This window comes from Octopus sinensis, linkage group LG15, assembly GCF_006345805.1.
Source record: "Octopus sinensis linkage group LG15, ASM634580v1, whole genome shotgun sequence".
NCBI lineage: Eukaryota > Metazoa > Mollusca > Cephalopoda > Octopoda > Octopodidae > Octopus > Octopus sinensis.
The window spans coordinates 23770673-23791754 of record NC_043011.1 but is presented as its reverse complement, the minus strand read 5'-3'; the positions used below and the strand labels follow the sequence as shown (position 1 = coordinate 23791754).

Sequence of the window (21082 nt, the reverse complement as noted above, 5' to 3'; positions counted from 1 at the left end):
TAAAACTAAACAATCACATCATTGAAATCTTGAAGCTACGAAATATTGCATGAAGAATTCAAAGCAACGTGAATAACTAAGCATTGTATCTTACAGACAAATATGAATGCTAAATATAGTTGCAGGTACATTGAAAATACATTTTATTGTGCTTTAATATTCTGAACTAATCAAACACTTGTTGGCGCTCAGGGCTTTATCCTTTAGCATTAAAACTGGGCAGATCTGGCCTCTCACACCCATCCTGTAATGCCATTATCAAAATCTTGAAATTGCAAGATAGTATATGATTGATTTAAAACAATCTTCATCATCATCATTTAACGTCTGTTGTCCATGCTAGCATGGGTTGGACGGTATGACTGGGCTGGCCTGCTGGAAGGCTGCACCAAACTCCAGTCTGATTTGGCATGGTTTTCTACGGCTGGATGCCCTTCCTAACATCAACCACTCCAAGTGTAATGAGTACTTTTACATGCCACTGGCATCTGCCACAACTGCAATTTTGCTCGGCTTGTTGGGTCATAGTGCCAATGGTCTTGGTAATTGCTTCCATGAGGCCCAATGCTGGAAAGGAACTCAGCCACCTCACCTCCGTGAGGTTCATTAAATCACATGATATAGGCCCAACTCTACATAAATGATCCAGGGTTACATTTCTTAGGCATTGTTTGGGAAAAAAAATGCATCTTATATGCCATCAAATATGCTAAGTTATATGACAAATCAGACTGAAATAAACCTAAATGAATTTACAAATCTGTTAAATCTAAAACATTATAAATTAAGAGTATTAGAATATTTACAAATTCTGTTACTAGTTAAAAAAGTAGAATGTGAAAAAGGTTTTTGTTTTTATTCATTAATTTACCTATGTAAAATCTTAACCCTTTAGCATTTAAACCAGCCATATCCAGCCAAAATACTCTGCCTGTTTTATGCTCAAACTGTCCAGATCACACCTCTCCTACTTACTGTGCAATGTCATTCTAAAACTAAATCATATCATCAAAATCTTGAAGCTATGAAATATTGCGTGACGAATTCAAAGCAACATGAATAACTAAGCATTGTATTTTACAATACGAAAAAATAAGCGTTACATTTGACAGAGTTATCCATATGCTAAAGGGTTAAGCTTCAATACCTCAGAGATGCAAAATAAACTAAAATAAAATAAACTGAAAACAAAAACAATTTTTTAAAAAAAAGGAAAGAAATACAAAATTTTCTTACATATTTTTTTGCCTGATGATGTTCAATTGTGTTAAAAACGACATCAAGACACCTCGGTAATATACCCTGGTCAACTGGGGTACCAGTCATTGTGTACGTCTTACCAGAGCCAGTTACACCATAGGTGAAGAGGAGAGCTGACAAATAGATTAAAAATCAAATCTCTTAGATTTTCATGCAATGTATTTATTTTTATTATTTTATTATCTACAGAGGCTGAAAAGCTAGATATGAAAATAAGAAATCAAAATGAATCATAGCCTTACAGTTCTATATTTAAGAGATGAGAAATTATGAGCATTATTTACATTCAACAGATATTTGTCCTCATTTTGTTTGTTGTTAACACAACGTTTCAGCCGATATACCCTCCAGCATTCTTCAGGTGTCTTGGGGAAATTTCGAACCTGTGTTCTCATTCCTAAGGTGATTTTCTTTTAATAATAATAGCATCGAAAAATACCTTAGGGATGAGAACCCAGGTTTGAAATTTCCCCAAGACACCTGATGAAGGCTGGAGGGTATATCAGCAGAAACATTGTGTTAACAACAAGCAAGATGAGGACAAATATCTGTTGAATGTAATTAATGTAAATAATGCACAAATCATAGCCTTATAATATCAGAATAGATAATGTCATTTAACATATTGGTTTCAAATTTTGGTACAAGGTCAGCAATTTTGAAGGTGGGGGTAAGTTAATTAAATTGACCGTAGTGCTCAACAGGTACTTATTTTAATGACCCCAAAGGGATGAAAAGCAAAGTTGCCCTCAACAGATTTTGAACTCGGGATACACAGACAGCCAAAATATTTATTTCATTACTACCCACAAGGGGCTAAACACAGAGAGGACAAACAAACGGATTAAGTCGATTATACTGACCCCAGTGCATAACTGGTACTTACTTAATCGACCCCGAAAGGATGAAAGGCAAAGTCGACCTAGGCGGAATTGGAACTCAGAACGTAACGGCAGACGAAATACGGCTACGCATTTCGCCCGGCGTGCTAACGTTTCTGCCAGCTTGCCGCCTTTGAAATACAGTCGAAATACCACTAAGCATTTTGCCTGGCATGCTAACAATTCCGCCAGATTACCACCTTAATGTTAATTGATATATTAAAAACAGATTGATATAGAATTTCAGTCATCATCATTCTTTTACACTTGGCTTCCATCACAGACCAAATTAACTCATATCTGGAGTTGTCCTCTTAAACTAAGCAACCACATTTCATTCAAACATTAAGTTCAACATGTTTTCTACAGCTTGCTGTTCTTTCTATGCTCAACTACTGAACCGTGAACATTAGGTGCATTTTATGTGAAACCAGCACTAAAAAGGTTGTCATGTCCTCAACAAGACAAGGCTAAGATCTTCATAATGCCACATTGTAAAGTTGTTGGCAAATGAGTAGATAAAGTGAACTGGGTGCATGTTGTCACAATACCAGCACTAGTACTATTTCTATTGTCTTGTACACTGCAAAACAAAAACCATCTACTATAATAATACATATGTGTTTTTCTCCGTCACAACATATGAATGAGAAAGGAAGGAGTGATAGATGAATAAGGAACGAAGGAGTGATGGCAAACTGGTAGTGGGAGCATTTCAACTTTGTGTGCGTATATGTGTATGTAAAAGGGAGGTATGTAAATATTTGTGTGTGTGTGTGTGTGTGCAATGGAAGAGGGATGGTGAACATTCAACGCTGAAAAGAAAAATCAAACAGCATTTCAATTCTGTGTGAGTATATGTATGTGTGTGCATGTACAAGAGAAGTATGTGCGAGCTAGTGTTCTTCCAGTAACAGTGATTGATGTCACATCTCAAAAGACAATCACCAGATAACATTGACAAGTGTGTTAATTTGATTTAAAATCCATATTTATATATAAAGTACTACAATTAGCCGTCATTTTTGATGGTATGGGGCCAGCTAGTTATATACAATAATTCCTTTTGTAATACTCTAGCTATCATCATCATCATTTCATGGCTGCTTTTCCATGCTGGCATGAGTTGAATTGGTCATCACCATCCAAGTTAGTTTTATACAAAGTTACTGCCATCCCAATAGCATCTCACAAGGTTTCTGCATTTGGTTACCCTTTCTATCATCAATCACTCTACAGAGTATCCCGAATGCATTTTATCATGGAATCAGCAGTGACAGAGAAAGACTGAGAAGTCTTCTCTACCCTATGTTGCTGTCATTCATTTGTTCATCAGCTCCAAAGAAGTTATATCTAATCTTTAGCAAGATTAAAGGAAGAGAGAAAGGAGTAAAAGAAATGAGTAACAGAGATAAGTGGGATGGATGTCAATAATAAAAGATAAATGAAGGGAAATAAAGGAAGAGTGTAATGGGGAGGGGGAGGATAAGGATAGCAGATATTGTACAGAGGACACAGAACATGAATAAATATAATTCATTGTCATATGTTGTTTCATAGGCAGCATAACGGAATAGAGTGGTATGGGTAAATAGGGTAAGATAGACCCTGATGTAGATATTAACCCTTTAGTGTTTAAACCGGCTGTATCCGGCCCAAATATTCTACACATTTTATGCTCAAACTGGCCAGAACCAACATCTCACACCTACCCTGCAATGTCATTCTAAAAATAAGCAATTACATCTTTCCTGGCTTGAAGCTACAAAATAATATCAGTTAAAATTTTTTTAATGTGAATAAATAAAGATTATTTTTGCCAAATTAATATGAATGCTAAAGGGTTAAACATACCTTTTAACAATAGGTTCAAGACCACAAATTTTGAGGAAAAGATAGATTGACTTGAGAGCATGACAACTAAAGTCAGACTTGGTAGGTTTTGTAATAGGCATGGCTGTGCGGGTAAGTAGTTCACTTCTCAACCACATGGTTTCAGGTTCAGTCCCACTGTACAGCACCTCGAGCAAGTGTCTTCTACTGTAGCCCAGGGCCAACCAAAGCCTTGAGTGAATTTAGTAGGCAGAGATTCCATCATGCGTGCATGCTTGTGCCTCCTCTGATAGACAGTACCATAAACAGATAAGTGAAATAATGTAAGGAACTTTATCTGAGTGTGTCTCTTTAGAAGCATATGGTCAGGAATTTGTGTGGAGAACAATTGATTATATTTACCCCAGTACTTGTATGTTAGATATTTCATCAACCCCAGATGAATGGAGGGTAAAGTGGATCTCAGCAACATTTGAGGATAGAACATAGACTAAAAACTACAAGGCATTTTGTTAGTTTTAATCACTCAGCTAATTCTCTACCTTATACAATAATGACAACAATCCTAACAACAAATTCTTTACAAAAATTTTTCAGTCAGCATTATCAACATCAATAATTTAATGCTTGTTTTCTCCTCACCCATAATCATGATTACAATGATTTTAAAAGACAAAATTCAAATGTTTAAACCTAACAACTTACTATTACGTCCAGCAATAAGATCTTCAACAAGAGGCAAAGAAACCACATCAAATATGTCCTTCTGTGTTGAAGTTTCATCAAATACTTGCTGGAATGTGTATAAAAACTGGGGGAGAGAAAAAAAACAAAAAAAAAAACATTTAAAATATTAAAATAAAAATTGTTAAAGATCATCATAAGGATGTCAAAGAAGCTTCTAGAATTACAGGTTCTTCCTATTTCTTTAAACATGTTTAACATTTTCAATGCACAGGCCACTCCAAAGTGGCCTGGAATAGGTGCAAACCAGTTCAAAGTGGTTCGCGAGCATGATAAATGTCTGCATTTCATGCTGACTAGCTCTATAGAGATACTTAACAGAAAAGTGCCTAAGCACATCTATATTCAACTCATGGAATGAAAGTTTAGCTACTTTCCCAGAATTTATTGAGAAAACTTAGGAAGATGGGTGATCATTCATTTCACAAGTCAAATACAGTTAATATAGTTTCAATATGGTCCACTGATAGACTGCAGGTGGCACGTTAAAAAAGAAAACACCATTTGGGCGTGGCCATTGCCAGTACCGCCTGACTGGCCCTCGTGCCGGTAGCACATAAAAGCACCCACTACACTCTCACGAGTGGTTGGCGTTAGGAAGAGCATCCAGCTGTAGAAACTCTGCCAGATCCAAGATTGGAGCCTGGTGCAGCCATCTGGTTTGCCAGTCCTCAGTCAAATCGTCCAACCCATGCTAGCATGGAAAGCGGACATTAAACGATGATGATGATGATGAATTTTAGAGGGGTAATGTTGTTTAGATGAGGGCATCACTGTAATTTGTACTGTGAATGATCATGACAATGGCCGTAATGAACAACACAAGTAGATTTTGTGTATGTTATGTAAGCCTAGTGTACAGACATTGTTTATTACTAATCCGCTGATCAAAATGTAAACAAATGTCAAAGCTTCATGTAAAAATGTCAATTTTTTGCTTCGCATGTTAAAGACAATACACCATACATTGCGTATATGTGCATGCATGTGTCTTTGTGTTTGTCCCCTACCACTGCTTGACAGCCGATGTTGCTTTGTTTACATCCCACAGCCTAGCAGTTCACCATAAGACACTGCCAAAATAAGTACCAAGCTCTGAAAATATAATTACTGGTGCTGATCCACTCTTCTAAAACCCTTTGAGGTAATGCTCCAGTATGACCACAGTCCAATGACTAAAACAAGTTAATGGTAAAAAGAACGCATTAAGCTTCAGATTTTAAAAGCAAAGACATTGATTTCCCCCATCTCTAAAAAGCCATTACAATTACAAAAAGTGAAAGATCTTCAACCAAAAATCCAAATATAGGCACCAGACTTGTGATAATTTTAGTATAGTAATACCTCACTTTGCAAGGAATTGCTTTATGAGACCCTGGGTATATGAATTTTATTTTTCAAGTGTAAGATCCAAAATTTTAACAAAGTGCGAAAATTTCTATAACCATAACAAATACTTCTCTACATGTTACCAAGAAATTTATAGAGTGAAAAAATGCTTCTAAGCAATCAACGCTAGGCTTGCTTTTTAAAAAGAAATCTACAAGTCTGTTTACGAGTGCTTATGAATCAACAATTGCATCAATAAATGATGGCGTGTGCAAGTCTAATGATCTTGACATTCTTTCTACTTTGCATAAAATATTCTTTACATTCTACTGTTTTATTGCCATTTATTTACAAGTATTACAAATTTTACAGGTAAAATATTTTTCTGGGAACGAATCACGATTTATATAGCATTGCGACTGTAGGAAAGTATTAGTTTTACGAGTTTTCGCTTTATGAGCAGTCTCTGGGAATAAATTAACTCTTATATCGAGGCATTGCTGTAATAATACACCCAGGCCAGGAATTTTAGGAAGGAATGTAAGGAGGACAATTCTTAACTAAACGATTAAGCACGATTAAGGGAAAACTATTTAAAATTCATAATTGTTTTTTTTTTTCTGTATACAAATATCATCCTTATGGTTGCACTAAAGAATCCAGTTGCCGTTGCTTCATTTTTGTATGTGTAAATCGATATATGCACATGCATATACAAGTGCACGGGTGCATTTTATATTTTTCTTATTCTTTAATCCAAAGAAAATAGAGATCCACGCTTAGTCTTTGCAGTCTCTCCCAGGCAGGTGAGATCATTGCAGTTATGTTCATCTGTATCGTTAATGTCTTGTATCTATGACAGTGTTATTTGTTAGTTTTATTTACCAGATAATTCATAATAAACATCTCACTTCTTGTAAACTAAATCACGAAAATAACAAAGGAATATTTACTTCTCTTGGTTGTGCATTTCGGTATCCCTAAAAAACAGAAAAGAAAGTACAAAGCGTTTTTTAATAATCAAAATTTCCATAAATTATAAACAAAATAATAATTCTTTAGTAATGATTAATGCAAAAACAGTCAAAACAATTATTATACATATTCTCAGACATCAGTCATTTCAACTATATATCAAACATTATAAACATAAATACATCTAGAAAACTCATTAAGAACAATTTCTGTGAATGTACTGCACTACTGATCGCATGGTTTCACTACAGGTATTGAAAAGACACGATGCTGTACATAACTCAGTTAGTTAGATTGTTTATCAGCACTGCACTGTCTTTCAGATTTCCTATGTGGAATGAGAAAAATGACTAAGCAACGATGCAGAACATGTGCCAGGTTTTGTAAATCACTCTGTCCACTCAGCTTTGGAAAATGAATTTAGCAAAGCTTTATCAAAAAGGTTTTAAATGTTTTTATTGCTTAACACACACACAAAATTAATACCAAACTTAAAGAAAATAAGATGCCACAGAGACACCCAAATAGATATGGCATAGGCATCACTATGTGGTAACAAGTTTGCTTCTCAACCATATGGTTCCAGGTTCAGTCTCACTGCATGGCTCCTTGGGCAAGTGTCTGCTACTTTAGCCTTGGGCTGACCAAAGCTTTGAGTAGAAAGAAACTGAAAGAAGCCCATCGTGTGTGTGTGCGTATATTATATATATATATATATATATATATATATACATCCACATCTGTATGTGTCTTTGTGTCTGTCCTCCACAATCACTTGACAACCAGTAATGCTGTGTTTAATTGCCATAACTTAGCAGTTCAACAAAAGAACTGATAGAATAAGTACCAGCCTTAATAAAAACATAAGTATTGGGGTTGATTCATTTGACTAAAATTTCTTTAAGGTGGTGACCCACCATGGCCACAGTCTAATGATAAAAACAAGTAAAAGATAGAAACATAGATTAAACTATGAGGGGATGCTGAAAAATTCCTGGCTTTGAGTAAAAGAAAATAGAAGAGAATCAGTTAATCATGATCTTATCCAACATATTCCCCTTTCAGATTCGCACACCTATTGTAATGATCCTTCAGTTTTCCTAAGCCATGTAAAAGAACTTAGAAGGTTGAGCCTCCAGCCAGGCCTTTCACAATACTTTTAAAGCCAGACACTTTTCAGCACCCCCTCATACATCAGTTTGGTTGAAACTTTACATTAGTTGCTCTTTGTTAATTTATGGTAAAATCACCAATAGGATATCAGATTCAAATGCACACCTTATGGAATATGTTGAATTGAAATATCAAAGAATTAAGAATCGTCTAACAGGCAAAAATACAATCCCCCTGATGGAAACAAGAGAAGAATTAAATGAATTGACCTAAGACAGAGAAATATAAAACTTTAAGAAGGTGTACTCATGAGATCTATTTATTTTAGTCTCTTGAAAGAATAATAACAATTGGTACAGTTAATTGAGATGACTTGGATAATTGATATCTCTGCAGGCATGTATGGTGCTGGAGATACAAAAATTGTAATTTGTTTGAGGAGAAACATCAAGTGTCTCAAACTTGCATTTCAAATTTTCTCTCCAAAAAATGCATCCATTGTTTACATGAACTGATCTATAGTTTGTTTTTTTTGTAATTTAACCTACTTTTTATTGTAATTTTTACAAAAAACTCATTGAGGATTCTTCCTGTTTATATTGTTTACATGCCTAGGCATAGGAGTGGCTGTGTGGTAAGTAGCTTGCTTACGAACTGCATGGTTCCGGGTTCAGTCCCACTGCGTAGCACCTTGGCAAGTGTCTTCTACTACAACCTCGAGCCAACCAAAGCCTTTTGAGTGGATTTGGTAGACGGAAACCTAAAACTGCCTGTCGTATATATGAATACATATGTGTGTGTGTCTGTGTATGTGCCCCCAACATCACTTGACAACCGATGCCGGTGTGTTAACGTCCTCATAACTTAGCGGTTCGGCAAGAGACTAATAGAATAAATACTAGGCTTACAAAGAATAAGTCCTGGGGTTGATTTGCTTGACTAAAGACAGTGCTCCAGCATGACCACAGTCAAATGACTGAAACAAATAAAAGAGTAAAAGAGTGTGCCTGTTCCAACATCTCACATGATTTTATTCATTAAAACTTAAACTTCTTATAACTTCCATCATCATAATTGCTTTGCTTTCATTAAAAGTTTGTGGCCATACACAACTATCACACACAAAATATAATAATAATAATGAAATTATTGTGCATAGTTCTCAGGTGCACTACAACTCGTCAAAGGTGCATGTACAAAAGTCAGAAAAGTGAACAGTGTATGACTCATGATACACATGTATGCATGTGCATGGAGTGGGGGATATCAGGTGTAGTGTTGGCGAATTTCAGAAAGAATGGAGGTTTTAAAGGATGCAATGTCTCGGCAATTAACAACTGGTGCAGGTAATTTGTTCCATGTTTCACAAATCTGAAGTATGAAAAAATGTTTCTGAAAGTCGTGGGAGTTGTGCTGATTTCTGACTTTGTAGGCATGCCCAAAGCTTCCGAATCCTGTTTTATGATTGGATAAAAATTATTAAACTTTAAAGCTCTGTAAAATTTTTCTGAAACCGGTAAATAAAATCAGATTCAGCATAGAAAAAAGTACATCAATATACCAAATTTGAAAACTTTCAATTTTAAAATTTCAAAAACTGTGAAAGCAGTAGAATAGATCTGGCAAGTGCTTTCTGTTATGGCCCCAGGCCAACCAAAGTTTCATGAGTGTATTTGGTAAGGAGAAAGTGAAAGAAACCAGTTGTGGGAGGGGGGGTACGATCCCCATGCCTTGACTTTGTGCGATAGCTGTAAGAGTCACGATCATGCAAGTGATGGCCTTCATTTCTAATCTCCAAGGAAAACCTACCTGGTCACAGGGAAACATTACCTTACTCGCAGAAAGGTTAGTGTTAGCAACAGAAAGGGCATCTGGCCATAGAAAATCCTCAACAAATTCCATCTGGCCCATACAAGCATGGAAAAGTGGAGGTAGTGCTGGTGGCAATGACAATGATAATGGCAATGAGGACGGCAATGATCACGCTGACAGCGATGATCATGATGGTAATGATCACAGCAATGATCACGATGACGGCAATGATGATGATGATGGCAATAATCACGATGATGATGACGGCAATGATCACAATGAGATGATGATGGCAATGATTACGATGATGACGACGGCAATGATCATGATGATGATGGTAGCAATGATCACGATGATGATGATGGCAGCAATGATCACAATGATGATGATGGCAGCAATGATCACAATGATGATGACGGCAATGATCACGATGATGATGATGGCAATGACTATGATGATGATACAAAAGTATCTTCATACGTTTTTCACTTACAAAAATTTTTTGAAATAGATACAAAGACACCTGTACTAAAATTTATACTATTTACTAATTTCTGTGAAGAAAAAGAAAGAAATTCTGTGGTTTCACTTACATCAGCAGGTATCATCAATTGTACTTGATTATCACCTACACTTTTCAGACATACATTATTGGAGTCATCTGCTGGTTTGATACGACAGTAGACCTGTGGAAATATTTAACATTTACAAAATTTATCAACATGTTTACATTGAGATATTTATATAAATTTCAATTAGGTTATTTATCTCTTTTTTAACCCCTCATAAAATCACATATATCACAGAGTGGTCCTAATCTCCTGTATCAAAAACATAGGAATTGGAAGAAATTTAGGAAAAAAGAGATGGGGTGCAAATGTCACCTTGGATATGCTAGAAACAATAGGTAAATGATAGGATTTCTGGGAAAACTTCCTTTTAAGTTTATATTGAAGATCAGGTTTTTAAATACTCTCATCACAAACAAATTACCGAACAGAAAAAGATCATTTCAATTGGATCTGAGCTGTAATTTCGTGTGTACACACAGCAAGAAAGGCCATAATTCATACAGAAGTTTTACCTAGAGAGAGAGAGAGCAAGCGTGCATGCGTGTATGCCAAAGGAAGTTATCTTATGGCATTCTTTTGTTTGAAGCAGCAAAGTTGTCAACTTGATCATATGATTTTTCATTAATTTCTGTAAAGATTTTTTATTTCTTTATACTTTGAAGAGAGCAGAAATTGAAAGAAAGTGAAAAGGTGACATTTGCTTTGAAGTGAGAGTAGAAGGTGAAAAAGAGGAGAAAAGGAACGATGTATGTTGAAACAAGTCAATTACAAAAACAAAACTGTAAACAAAATATTTAACAGCAGACATGGCCATGTGATCAAAAAGTTTGCTTCCAAGCCACATGGTTTCAAGTTCACACTCACTGCACAGCACCTTCAGCAAGTATCTTCATTGATAGACCTGTGCCAGGACTTATGCCTTGTGAGTAGATTTTGTAGATGGAAACTGAAAAAAAATGTCCATCATGTGTGTGTGTATGTTTGTGTCTCCTTGTCATGGCATTGCATGATTGTAAATGAGGGTCATTCATTTCCAATATTCTGCAAAAATATGCCTGACCATGGAGAAATATTACCTTGCTTGGAAACATGTAAGGAATGGTGCCAGGAAGGACATCCAGCCGTACCAAATCGCAATATACTCCATCCGACCCATGTAAGTATGGAAGAGTAACACATTAAAGCAACAACAACGATGATAATGATGAATGAAATAAGTTCAAGTGTTAAGCTTTCAACAACTTAAATATGAAACAAAATCCAAGAATTAAATGAAATCCTTAACATAATAATACAAATTCAAGTATTACCCTTCCAACAATGTTAAGTATGAAAAAAATAACAATCAAAATATTTAACAAAATGAAACAATGTTTTAAAAGAATAAAACAGAAACAGGAATATAAAACAAATACAAGGATAAATAAAACAGGATAACTGACATTAAATGATTTACAAGTGGGACCCACTTGTAAGCCATTAATTGTCAGTTATCTGAAAAGAAATGCTGTCTTATTTTTTCCATGGTAGAACTGACAGGAAATTAAATATGAAAGTGGATGATAGCCACTTGTGTTCAATGCATGACTGTGTGATAAGTCTGCTTCCCAACCACATGATCTCAAGTTCAGTCCCACTGAGTGACACCATGGGCTAGTGTCTTCTATTATAGATCTAAGTTGACCAAAGCCTTGCAAGAGGATTTGCTAGATGGAAACTAAAAGTCTGTGTGTTTGTGTGTGTATACATATATATTATCATCATCATCGTTTAATGTCCACTTTCCATACTGGCATGGGTTGAACAATTTGACTGAGAACTGGTGAGCCAGGAGGCTGCACCAGGCTCCAATCTGATCCAGCAAGGCCTCTACAGCTGAATGCCCTTTCTAATGCCAACCACTCCGAGAGTGTAGTGGGTGCTTTTTACGCATGGGGGCTAGTCAGGTGGCACTGGCATCGACCATGCTCGAATGGTGCTTTTTATGTGCTACCAGCATGGGAGCCAGTCAAGTGGCACTAGCATCGACCACACTCAAATGATGCTTTTTACGTGCCACCATCACTAGCATTAACCACACTCAAATGGTGCTTTTTACAAGCATGAAAAAGTAGATGTTAAAAATGATGAACAAAATCTACTTAATTTACCATCTCACCAAGCCTTCTTACCCAAGGCCCCAATCCTCTGCCACCTCCTCACTTCTTACATTTACTCTGACAAATACAGACTTGCAAACATTGAATCTAAACATCAGGCCTAAGAATATTGCCTGTCTTCCTTAAACAAGCAGAGATTATTAACACGGACTCTCTTAAATTTGCAGAGGCTATAAACATTACTACCCTTCATTAAAGCTTTAGCATTCAGAAATTACTTTGTCAAATGCTATAAGTATTTATTCATTGTTTTGAAATAACCATGTATTATCTTGGAGCTTTGAAATTTCAATGACATTATTGTATATTTTTAGAATGACATTGTTGGGTAGATATGAAAGCCAGATCTGGCCAGTTTGGACATAAAACAGGTAGGTATCTTACTAAATATAGATATAACCGCATATTATCCATATCTAAATTCTACCTATTCCCATAGTACTTATTGATAATGGGATATATACAGCAACTGAGAGATCAGTATCTACCTTAGACTCAACTCAGAAGAGACCCACACTGGAGTACTACTCCTCCCATATCTGGAACAGTGCTACTACTACTTACAAATATCCAAAAACCACATCCAAATTAAGGCCACTCAACTGATTGGTATTAAATGCACACCAACCTCTGACCTACAGATGTACTGTCTCCTTTCACTCTGCTTTCTCTACTCCCACTAGTGTAGCCCCTACTCATCAGAGATAGCTGATCTCATGCTATGTCCACTCAGTCACTCTCAACTCACTCGTTCCTCCTCCTCCTCTTGTTACACAGTGTCCACCTCCAACTTACACTCTGCAATAACCACTAGATTCAATTCTTCCTTCCTAAAAATGCAATCTTTCTGGAAATCACTTCCTGCACATATTTTCCATGCAAACTGTCACATTGCAAAAGTTCAAGTAGAACACTGACAGTATCAGTCTCAACAGTAGTGAAGGGCCTGTAAAATCCATGAGCAGAGGATCTTCGTCCAGAGCAAAACTTAAAAAGAAGGGGGGGAAAAAAGTGCAGCATGTCACCCCACCCTGCCCTTTGATCAGTTTATTTATCTCAACTGAAATTATTGAGTTTTTCTTCAGATATATTACTCTTTTTTTTTAAAGAAAAATAAGAACCCCACCACCCAGATTACTTTAAGCCCCACAACTTCTGCTGAGCTCACCCAATGACCAAAGTTATATAGCATTACCAAAGTCATTTCTCCAAAACCCAACTTTTCTTTTATCTCCTCCAATTAGAATTTAAACAATAAAACTTTAAATGGAGGTTTAATTATTCATTAAACTCCAAGAATCATAATTTAATCCATCAATTTAAAAATTATTGTGAGTGGTGGGTATTCCAACTTTACAATGAGAGTTATATAAAGCAAAAAAGGTTCCCTGGCACTGACAGATCAGCAAAATTTAACCCTTTAGCATTCAGATTATTGTCTAATGCAATGCTTATTTATTCACATTGTTTTGAATTAATCATCTTGTAGCTTTGAAATTTCAATGATGTGATTGTTTATTTTTAGTACGACACCATAAGGTAGGTGTGAGAGGCTGAATATGGTTAATCTATACATAAAATAGGCTTAATGTTTGGGCTAGATATGGTTGGTTTAAATGCTAAAGGATTAAACGAACAGTGTGTGAATCCAAGCAAAACAACAAATTCTGTTATCACCACAACATAATACTATGCAGAATAAGAAAATAAAATGAAAGAAATTCATAAAAACTTTACCTCCACAGGTTCTATAACAGATGTTCCAGTAAATGCAAATTTCTTCCTTGGGGTTTTCCCCCTCCTGAAAAAGAAAAAAATACATTAACCCTTTCGTCACTGTACTTATTTTGAGATGCTCTGTGTTTCTTTCAATTATTTTAAATATAACAAAGAATTTAGTAAAATAACTTAGTTATCATTCAGCTAGTGTTAGGAATATAAATTGTGACTAAGGTTTGGTGGAAGATTTTAATTCAAAATTTATGAAAACAAGACATTTGTACTCAGAGCCAGAGCCGGTTTGGTATCGAAAGGGTTAACTAGTAAGGCAGTCATATGAAGAATTCAAATTATTTGTATCACCTCAATATAACTGCCAACTTTTACCCTTTACCATTCAGATTATTGTGTTAAATGTAATGCTTATTTATTCACCCATGCCAGCATGGAAAGCAGACATATATGATGATGATGTTTTGAATTAATTATGCTTCATCATGTAACTTCAAGATTTTGATGATGTGGTAGTTTATTTTTAGAATGACAGTGTGTCCTTCAGATGCCAGTGCCACTTAGAAAGCACTCATGCCAGTGCTGCATTAACATGTCCAGGTCAGTGCCACATAAAAAGTACCCAGCACATTCTGTTTAAGTGGTTGGCATTAGGAAGAGCATCCAGCCATAGAAACCGTGCCACAACAGACTGCTGGAGTGCAAACAGCCCCCTGCTCGCCAGCTCCATGTCAAACCATCCAACCCTTGCCAGCATAGAGAGCGGACTTTAAGCAATGATGGCAATGATGATTGTATTGTGTTAAAGGCTAAATCTGGCTGGCTTAAACATAAAACAGGCAAGATATTTGGGCCAGATATGGCCAGTTTAAATGCTAAAGGGATGATACTGGACTGTTTGCTTTCCACACAATTTAACTATCATTCTTTTTTAAGATAATATGGATGAAAAGGGTACGTGGTTTTGAAGCAAATATTTGTACAAAGAGTAAGCGTCATCATTAGCCTCAAGTGCAGGCATGGCAGTTTAAGAAACTTGCTTCCCAATCATATGATCACAGGTTCAGTTCTACTGCACAGCACCTTGGACAAGTGTCTTCTACACTTCTACTATAGACTCGGACTGACCAAAGCCTTGAGTGAATTTGGTAAATGGGAACTGAAAGAAGCCTGTTATATGTGTGTGCATGTGTATGTGCATGTGTGTGTGTGTGTACACACCCTTATCTTGATATCATGTGATAGTCATAAATAAGCATCACCATCTTACAAGTACTGTTGTTCATTTCCAGCCTTCTGTGATAAATATGTTTGGCTATGGGGAAATATTACTTTGCTTGGAAACAGATACAGGTTGGTGACAGGAAGGGCACCTGGCTATAGAAAAATTTGCCTCAACAAATCCCATCTAACTCATGCAAGCATGAAAAAGTGGACATTAAGTTATAATAATTAAGTTTTATATACAGGATTAAGTTAATTAGGTTCCTTTCAACATAACATTTCTACTAGCAACCATTCTTCACCTTAGTTGTGAGAACCAGCATCCTGGAAGCAGGGATCAGACTGTACCACATCCTGTCTTCTTTGATCTATTTTTCACTCAACCATTATTGTTTATACACATCATATGTCCATTATAGTGCAATCTTTTCCCCTACCCAAACAGCTGATATCTCTAAAGTTCAGTTTTTTTCCCCCTCTCAGCATATCCTTCACATTTAGAGCCCATGTCTCACTATCATGCACTACTGCACTTCATACAATCTAACTTTATTTGACGAGAGAAGCCCTTTGTTTCCAAGAGGTAATAGCTACTGTTCTTTTGTAACATTCACTTCTCATGGTGAGTCATTATAACAAAATAAAAATTACAACTTGCAGTTGAGTAGGTGAGGTGGGAGAGAATGAGAGAGAGTGAGACACCAAAGTAAGACAAAGAAATATCTATTACACCAGAACATAATACAGTTCTGAAACAGAATTTCAACCAATCACTCAATAACAAAGTGTAATGTAGCCCAACTCCCTTTTGACCAGTAACACTTGGAACTAATCACTTAAATATACACACCTTCCCAGCTTCACAATATTTGCATGTATTAATGAGGTCTCTCATTAACTCCATTATCCCAAAGGAATTGTCATATCTTCAACTGTCTCTTTAATGATTTGCTATCTGCAAAACAACTATTTGAATTACACTATTGTGTGTGTTTCTTTTACTTCTTTCAGTCATTGGAATGTGGCCATGCTGGAGTACTGCCTTGAAGGATTTTCCCTTCTTTTCACTTTTTAGTCCAAACAATCAGCCCCGGTACTTATTCTATCAGTTTCTTTTGCCAAACTGCTAAGTCACAGAGACGTAAACAAACCAACACCAGTTGTCAAGCAGTGGTGGGGGGACAACAACCGCAAGGGAACATGTATACACACACACACAAAATGGGTTTCTTCCAGTTTCCGTCTATCTATTCACTCACAAAGCTTTGCTTGGCTCAGGGCTATAGCAGAAGACACTTGCCTGAGGTGTCACACAGTGCGACTGAACCCAGAGTCAGGTGGGTGGGAAGCAAATATCTTATCACACAGCCACACTTGCACCAAATATCATAAGCAACCTTTTGCTCTAAAATCCACCTCATTTTGAAACTTCTAAAATGCTTACCACTTCAACTGAAATTCCATATTAACTAGCATAGTTTAACCAACTGAATAGTCCTTAATGTTTGAGGTGTGACCATTAAGTTGCATGAATCTAACTTCAAAACTGAAGTGTGTCAGCTTAGGTTTATGAACATCCTGTATGTTAAACAATGAAGCTTTTCATGGCCATATTTCTGATGAAATATTCTATCCATGTTTTACAAGGAATTTGAAGAGATTTAGTAGAATTAACTTTCACATCATTAAAATGTTTGGATAGTAAAGAGTTCTTACATAAAATAAGAACAGGCTTATAATAAAACATTAACACTTCAATACAATAAGTTTTAAGCCATGAAACCAGACAAGTTGATATCAAAGTAGTATGTTCAGCTGTGCTCATTCCTTCATTATCTCCTTCGTGAAGCTTAGTGTCTCGGGATTGGCCTTCAGTACTTCATTCCAAGTCTTCCTGGCTCCCCCTCTTCCACGAGTTCCATTCACCAATCACTGATCTTGTTTAATGTCCAAAACTATTACAGCACCAAGTTGAAGTCGCCATTTCAAAAGAAATTTAAATTACAACCAAAATTATCTGCATAAACATCACAATTTTTTTTTCCTTTCTCTTAATTAAACAGCACAGGCATGGCAAGGGGTAGACATGGCTTATGTTTAAGAAGCTGTGTGGTAAGAATATGCATATATGTCTATGTGTATGTCTGTGCTTGTCCCACTTGACAACTGATGGAGGTATGTTTACATCCCTGTAACTTAAAGCAGTTTGGCAAAAGAGACTGATAGAATAAGCGCCAGGTTTTAAAAAATAAATACTAGGGTCAATACATTCAAATAAAAACTCTAGGCAGTGCCCCAGCATGGTCGCAGTCTAATGAGTGAAACAAGTGCATGTATGTATGTATGTATATATATATATATCACACATGCATCTGTGTTTGTCTCCCACCACTGCTCACAACCAATGTTGGTTTGTTTACATCCCTGGCCATTAGCAGTTCAGCAAAATAGACCAATAGAACAAGTACCAGACTTTAAAAAATAAGTGCTGGGATCAATTTATTTGACTAAACCCTTCAAGGCAGTGCCCCAGCATGACTGCAGTCCAATGACTGAAACAAGTAAAAGATAAAAGGATGATACAAGCCATTTAAGCACAGAATGAGAGGTAGTAGAAACACGTACGATACTGATAGTTTATCATTATAGCATCATCATCATCCTTTAACAGCCATTTACCATGTTGGCATGGGCTGGACGGTTTCAGAGCTGGGAAGCAGGAGAGCTGCACCAGGTTCCACTGTGATTTGGCTTGGTTTCTATGGTTAGATGTCTTTTCTAATTAATGCCAGCCACTTTACAGTGTGCGTTGGGTGCTTTTAACATGGCACTAGCATGGGTGCTTTTACACAACGCCGGTACAGGGCTCAAGTCATAGGTATGGCTATGTGGTTAAGAAAATAGGATTTATTCCATGTGACTGTTTCCAAGTCACATGGATTCTGGTTCAGTCCCATTGCAAGGCACCTCAGGCAATTGTCTTTTACTGTAGCACCAGAACAACCAAAGCCTTGATAGTAGATCTAGAAGAGCCACTGTGTGTGTGTGTGTGCGTGCATGTGTTCGTCTCCTTGTCATGACATGGGTTGATAGCTGTAATTGAGTGTTACTGTCATATAAGCAGTGTCTTTCATTTCCAATATTCTGTGAAAACATTTCTCGTCACGGGAAACTATTTACCTTGATTGCAAACAAGTGAGGGTTGGCAACAGAAAGGACATGCAGCAAGAGAAAATCAACCTCAATAAATTCCAGCTGACACATGCTAGCATGGAAAATGCTAGCATATTAAAATGATTATAAAAAGACAGATATAATATACATTTTCATCATCATTTAACATCCATTTTCTATGCTGGCATGGGTTGGATGGTTTGGCTAGAGCTAGAACACTAAAGAAGCTGCACCAGGTTTCAGACTTATTCCGGCTTGGTTTCTACAACTGGATGCCCTTCTTAATGCCAATTACTTTACAGAGTATACTGGGTGCTTTTTACATGGCACCAGCACTAACAGAATCACAGAGGAACTGGCAAGACAAAAAACCCTACAGCTGAGAGGAGAGTATTAACCCTTTCGTTACCAACCCGGCTGAAACCGGCTCTTGCTCTGAGTACAAATGTCTTGTTTTCATAAGTTTTGAATTAAAATCTTCCACCAAACCTTAGTCACAATTTATGTTCCTAACACTAGCTGAATGATAATTAAGTTAGTTTACTAAATTCTTTGTTATATTTAAAGTAATTGAAAGAAACACGGAGCATCTCAAAATAAATACAGTAACAAAAGGGTTAATAAAGGTAGTTTAGGATATCAATTCTGCTGTGATGGGTGAGTCTTCTTGAGTACAGTAAGATGCTAGATATCTTGGTCTTTTGTTGTCTCCTTCATAAAGCCTAGTATCGAGATCAGCCATCAGTACTTCATCCCATATCTTCCTGGGTCTCCCTGTTTGGATGCATAGTAACCAGTTAAGGTCCATGTTCTGTGCAAACATTGGTTGGACAATCTGACAGGAGCTAGTAGGCCAGAAGACTGTGCCCAGCTCTATTGACTTTCAGTTTAGTATTAATAGCTGGATGTCCTTCCTATCACCAACAACTTTACAGTATGGACCTGGTGCTTTTTTTGTGCCACCTGCACTACTGAGATTGCTATGCAGCTCACAGGACTATGAATCCAGGTAGGGAAGGTAGGACAGTTAAGAAATGAGAGGATTACTATGACGAGGGACTTGGAGAGGGATCTGCATGACTACTCACATCTAGTAGGAAAAAGGGAAAATGAACAGTTGGAGTTGCAAGAGATAGTAATGGGTGGGTCAGTACAGTTTGCAAGACTGTGAGGTGGGGCATGGGCTGGGGCTGACTGCCAAAATGGGTAGGATTGATGGTTGGATGAACAGAACAATGAGCAGGGCTGGATAGTGGGATGCAGAAGACAGAAGGAGGTGAAATGGCAAGAGTAATAAGGTGATACAGATGCCAGTACAAGAGAGGGGGATGATTTGGTTGGGTTGTCTGAGAGGGACGAGGGCAGCAAGTATAATGCATGAGAAGGTGGGAAGAAAGACATTGTAACATGGACGGAAAGCGCAACATGGTTGCCTTCCAGGCTAATGGGAAAATGGAAATCCTAGGTTATGTAGAGCAGGGGAAAAAAATTCACTGCACAGTACTTTTCACATAGCTCTGGGCTGATGAATACCTTGAGTGAATTTGGTAGACAGAAACTGTGTAGAAGTCTGTCGTGTGTATTTGCGTGTGCCTGTGTTAGTCACTCCTCACCACTACTAAACAACTAATGTTTTGCTGTATGTCCCTATAACCACTAAGGTTGAGCAAAGAAACCACTATAGCTCTGTACTGACTAATGCCTTGAATAAATTTGGTAGACAGAAACTGTGTTAAAGGTGGCGAGCTGGTAGAAACGTTAGCAAGCCGGGCGAAATGCTTAGTGGTATTTCGTCTGCCACTACATTCTGAGTTCAAATTCCGCCAAGGTCGACTTTGCCTTTCATCCTTTTAGGGTCGATTTAATAAGTATCAGTTACGCACTGGGGTCGATATAATCAACTTAATCCATTTGTCCTTGTTTGTCCCCTCTGAGTGTAGCCCCTAGTGGGCAGTAAAGAAATAAGAAACTGTGTGGAAGTCCATCATGTGTGTGTGTCAGTCACCAACTCAACAACTAATGCTGTTTGTTTATGTTCCTGTAACTTAGAGGTTCAACAAAGAGATCAATAGAATACCAGACTTAAAACACACACACACAAACACTGGGGCTGATTTGTTTAAAACTCTTCAAAGCAGTGTCCCAGCATAGCTGCAGTCCAATGACTGAAACAAATAAGAAGGTAAAAAATACTACACTGCTGCAGTGAGTATGATGACCAGGATTATAGTTAATGGAATTAAGTTTGGAATATCAACTTAGTATTATTCCAAGG

The 21082-nt window shown here is 37.0% G+C and overlaps 1 protein-coding gene across 3 annotated transcripts in view; it reads right to left on the bottom strand.

Annotated features, from left to right (window-relative positions):
• LOC115219995 (kinesin-like protein KIF23) overlaps positions 1-21082 on the bottom strand; it is a 79794-nt gene that overhangs the window by 49988 nt on the left and 8724 nt on the right. For all 3 annotated transcript variants that reach the window (XM_029790297.2, XM_036509549.1, XM_029790298.2), the window contains exons 2-6: positions 14416-14479; positions 10541-10633; positions 7001-7027; positions 4680-4785; positions 1237-1373 (exon numbers count right to left, since the gene is read on the bottom strand). In XM_029790297.2, coding sequence (XP_029646157.1) covers positions 1237-1373; positions 4680-4785; positions 7001-7027; positions 10541-10633; positions 14416-14479 — 427 coding nt within the window. The remainder of the gene's footprint in view (positions 1-1236; positions 1374-4679; positions 4786-7000; positions 7028-10540; positions 10634-14415; positions 14480-21082) is intronic.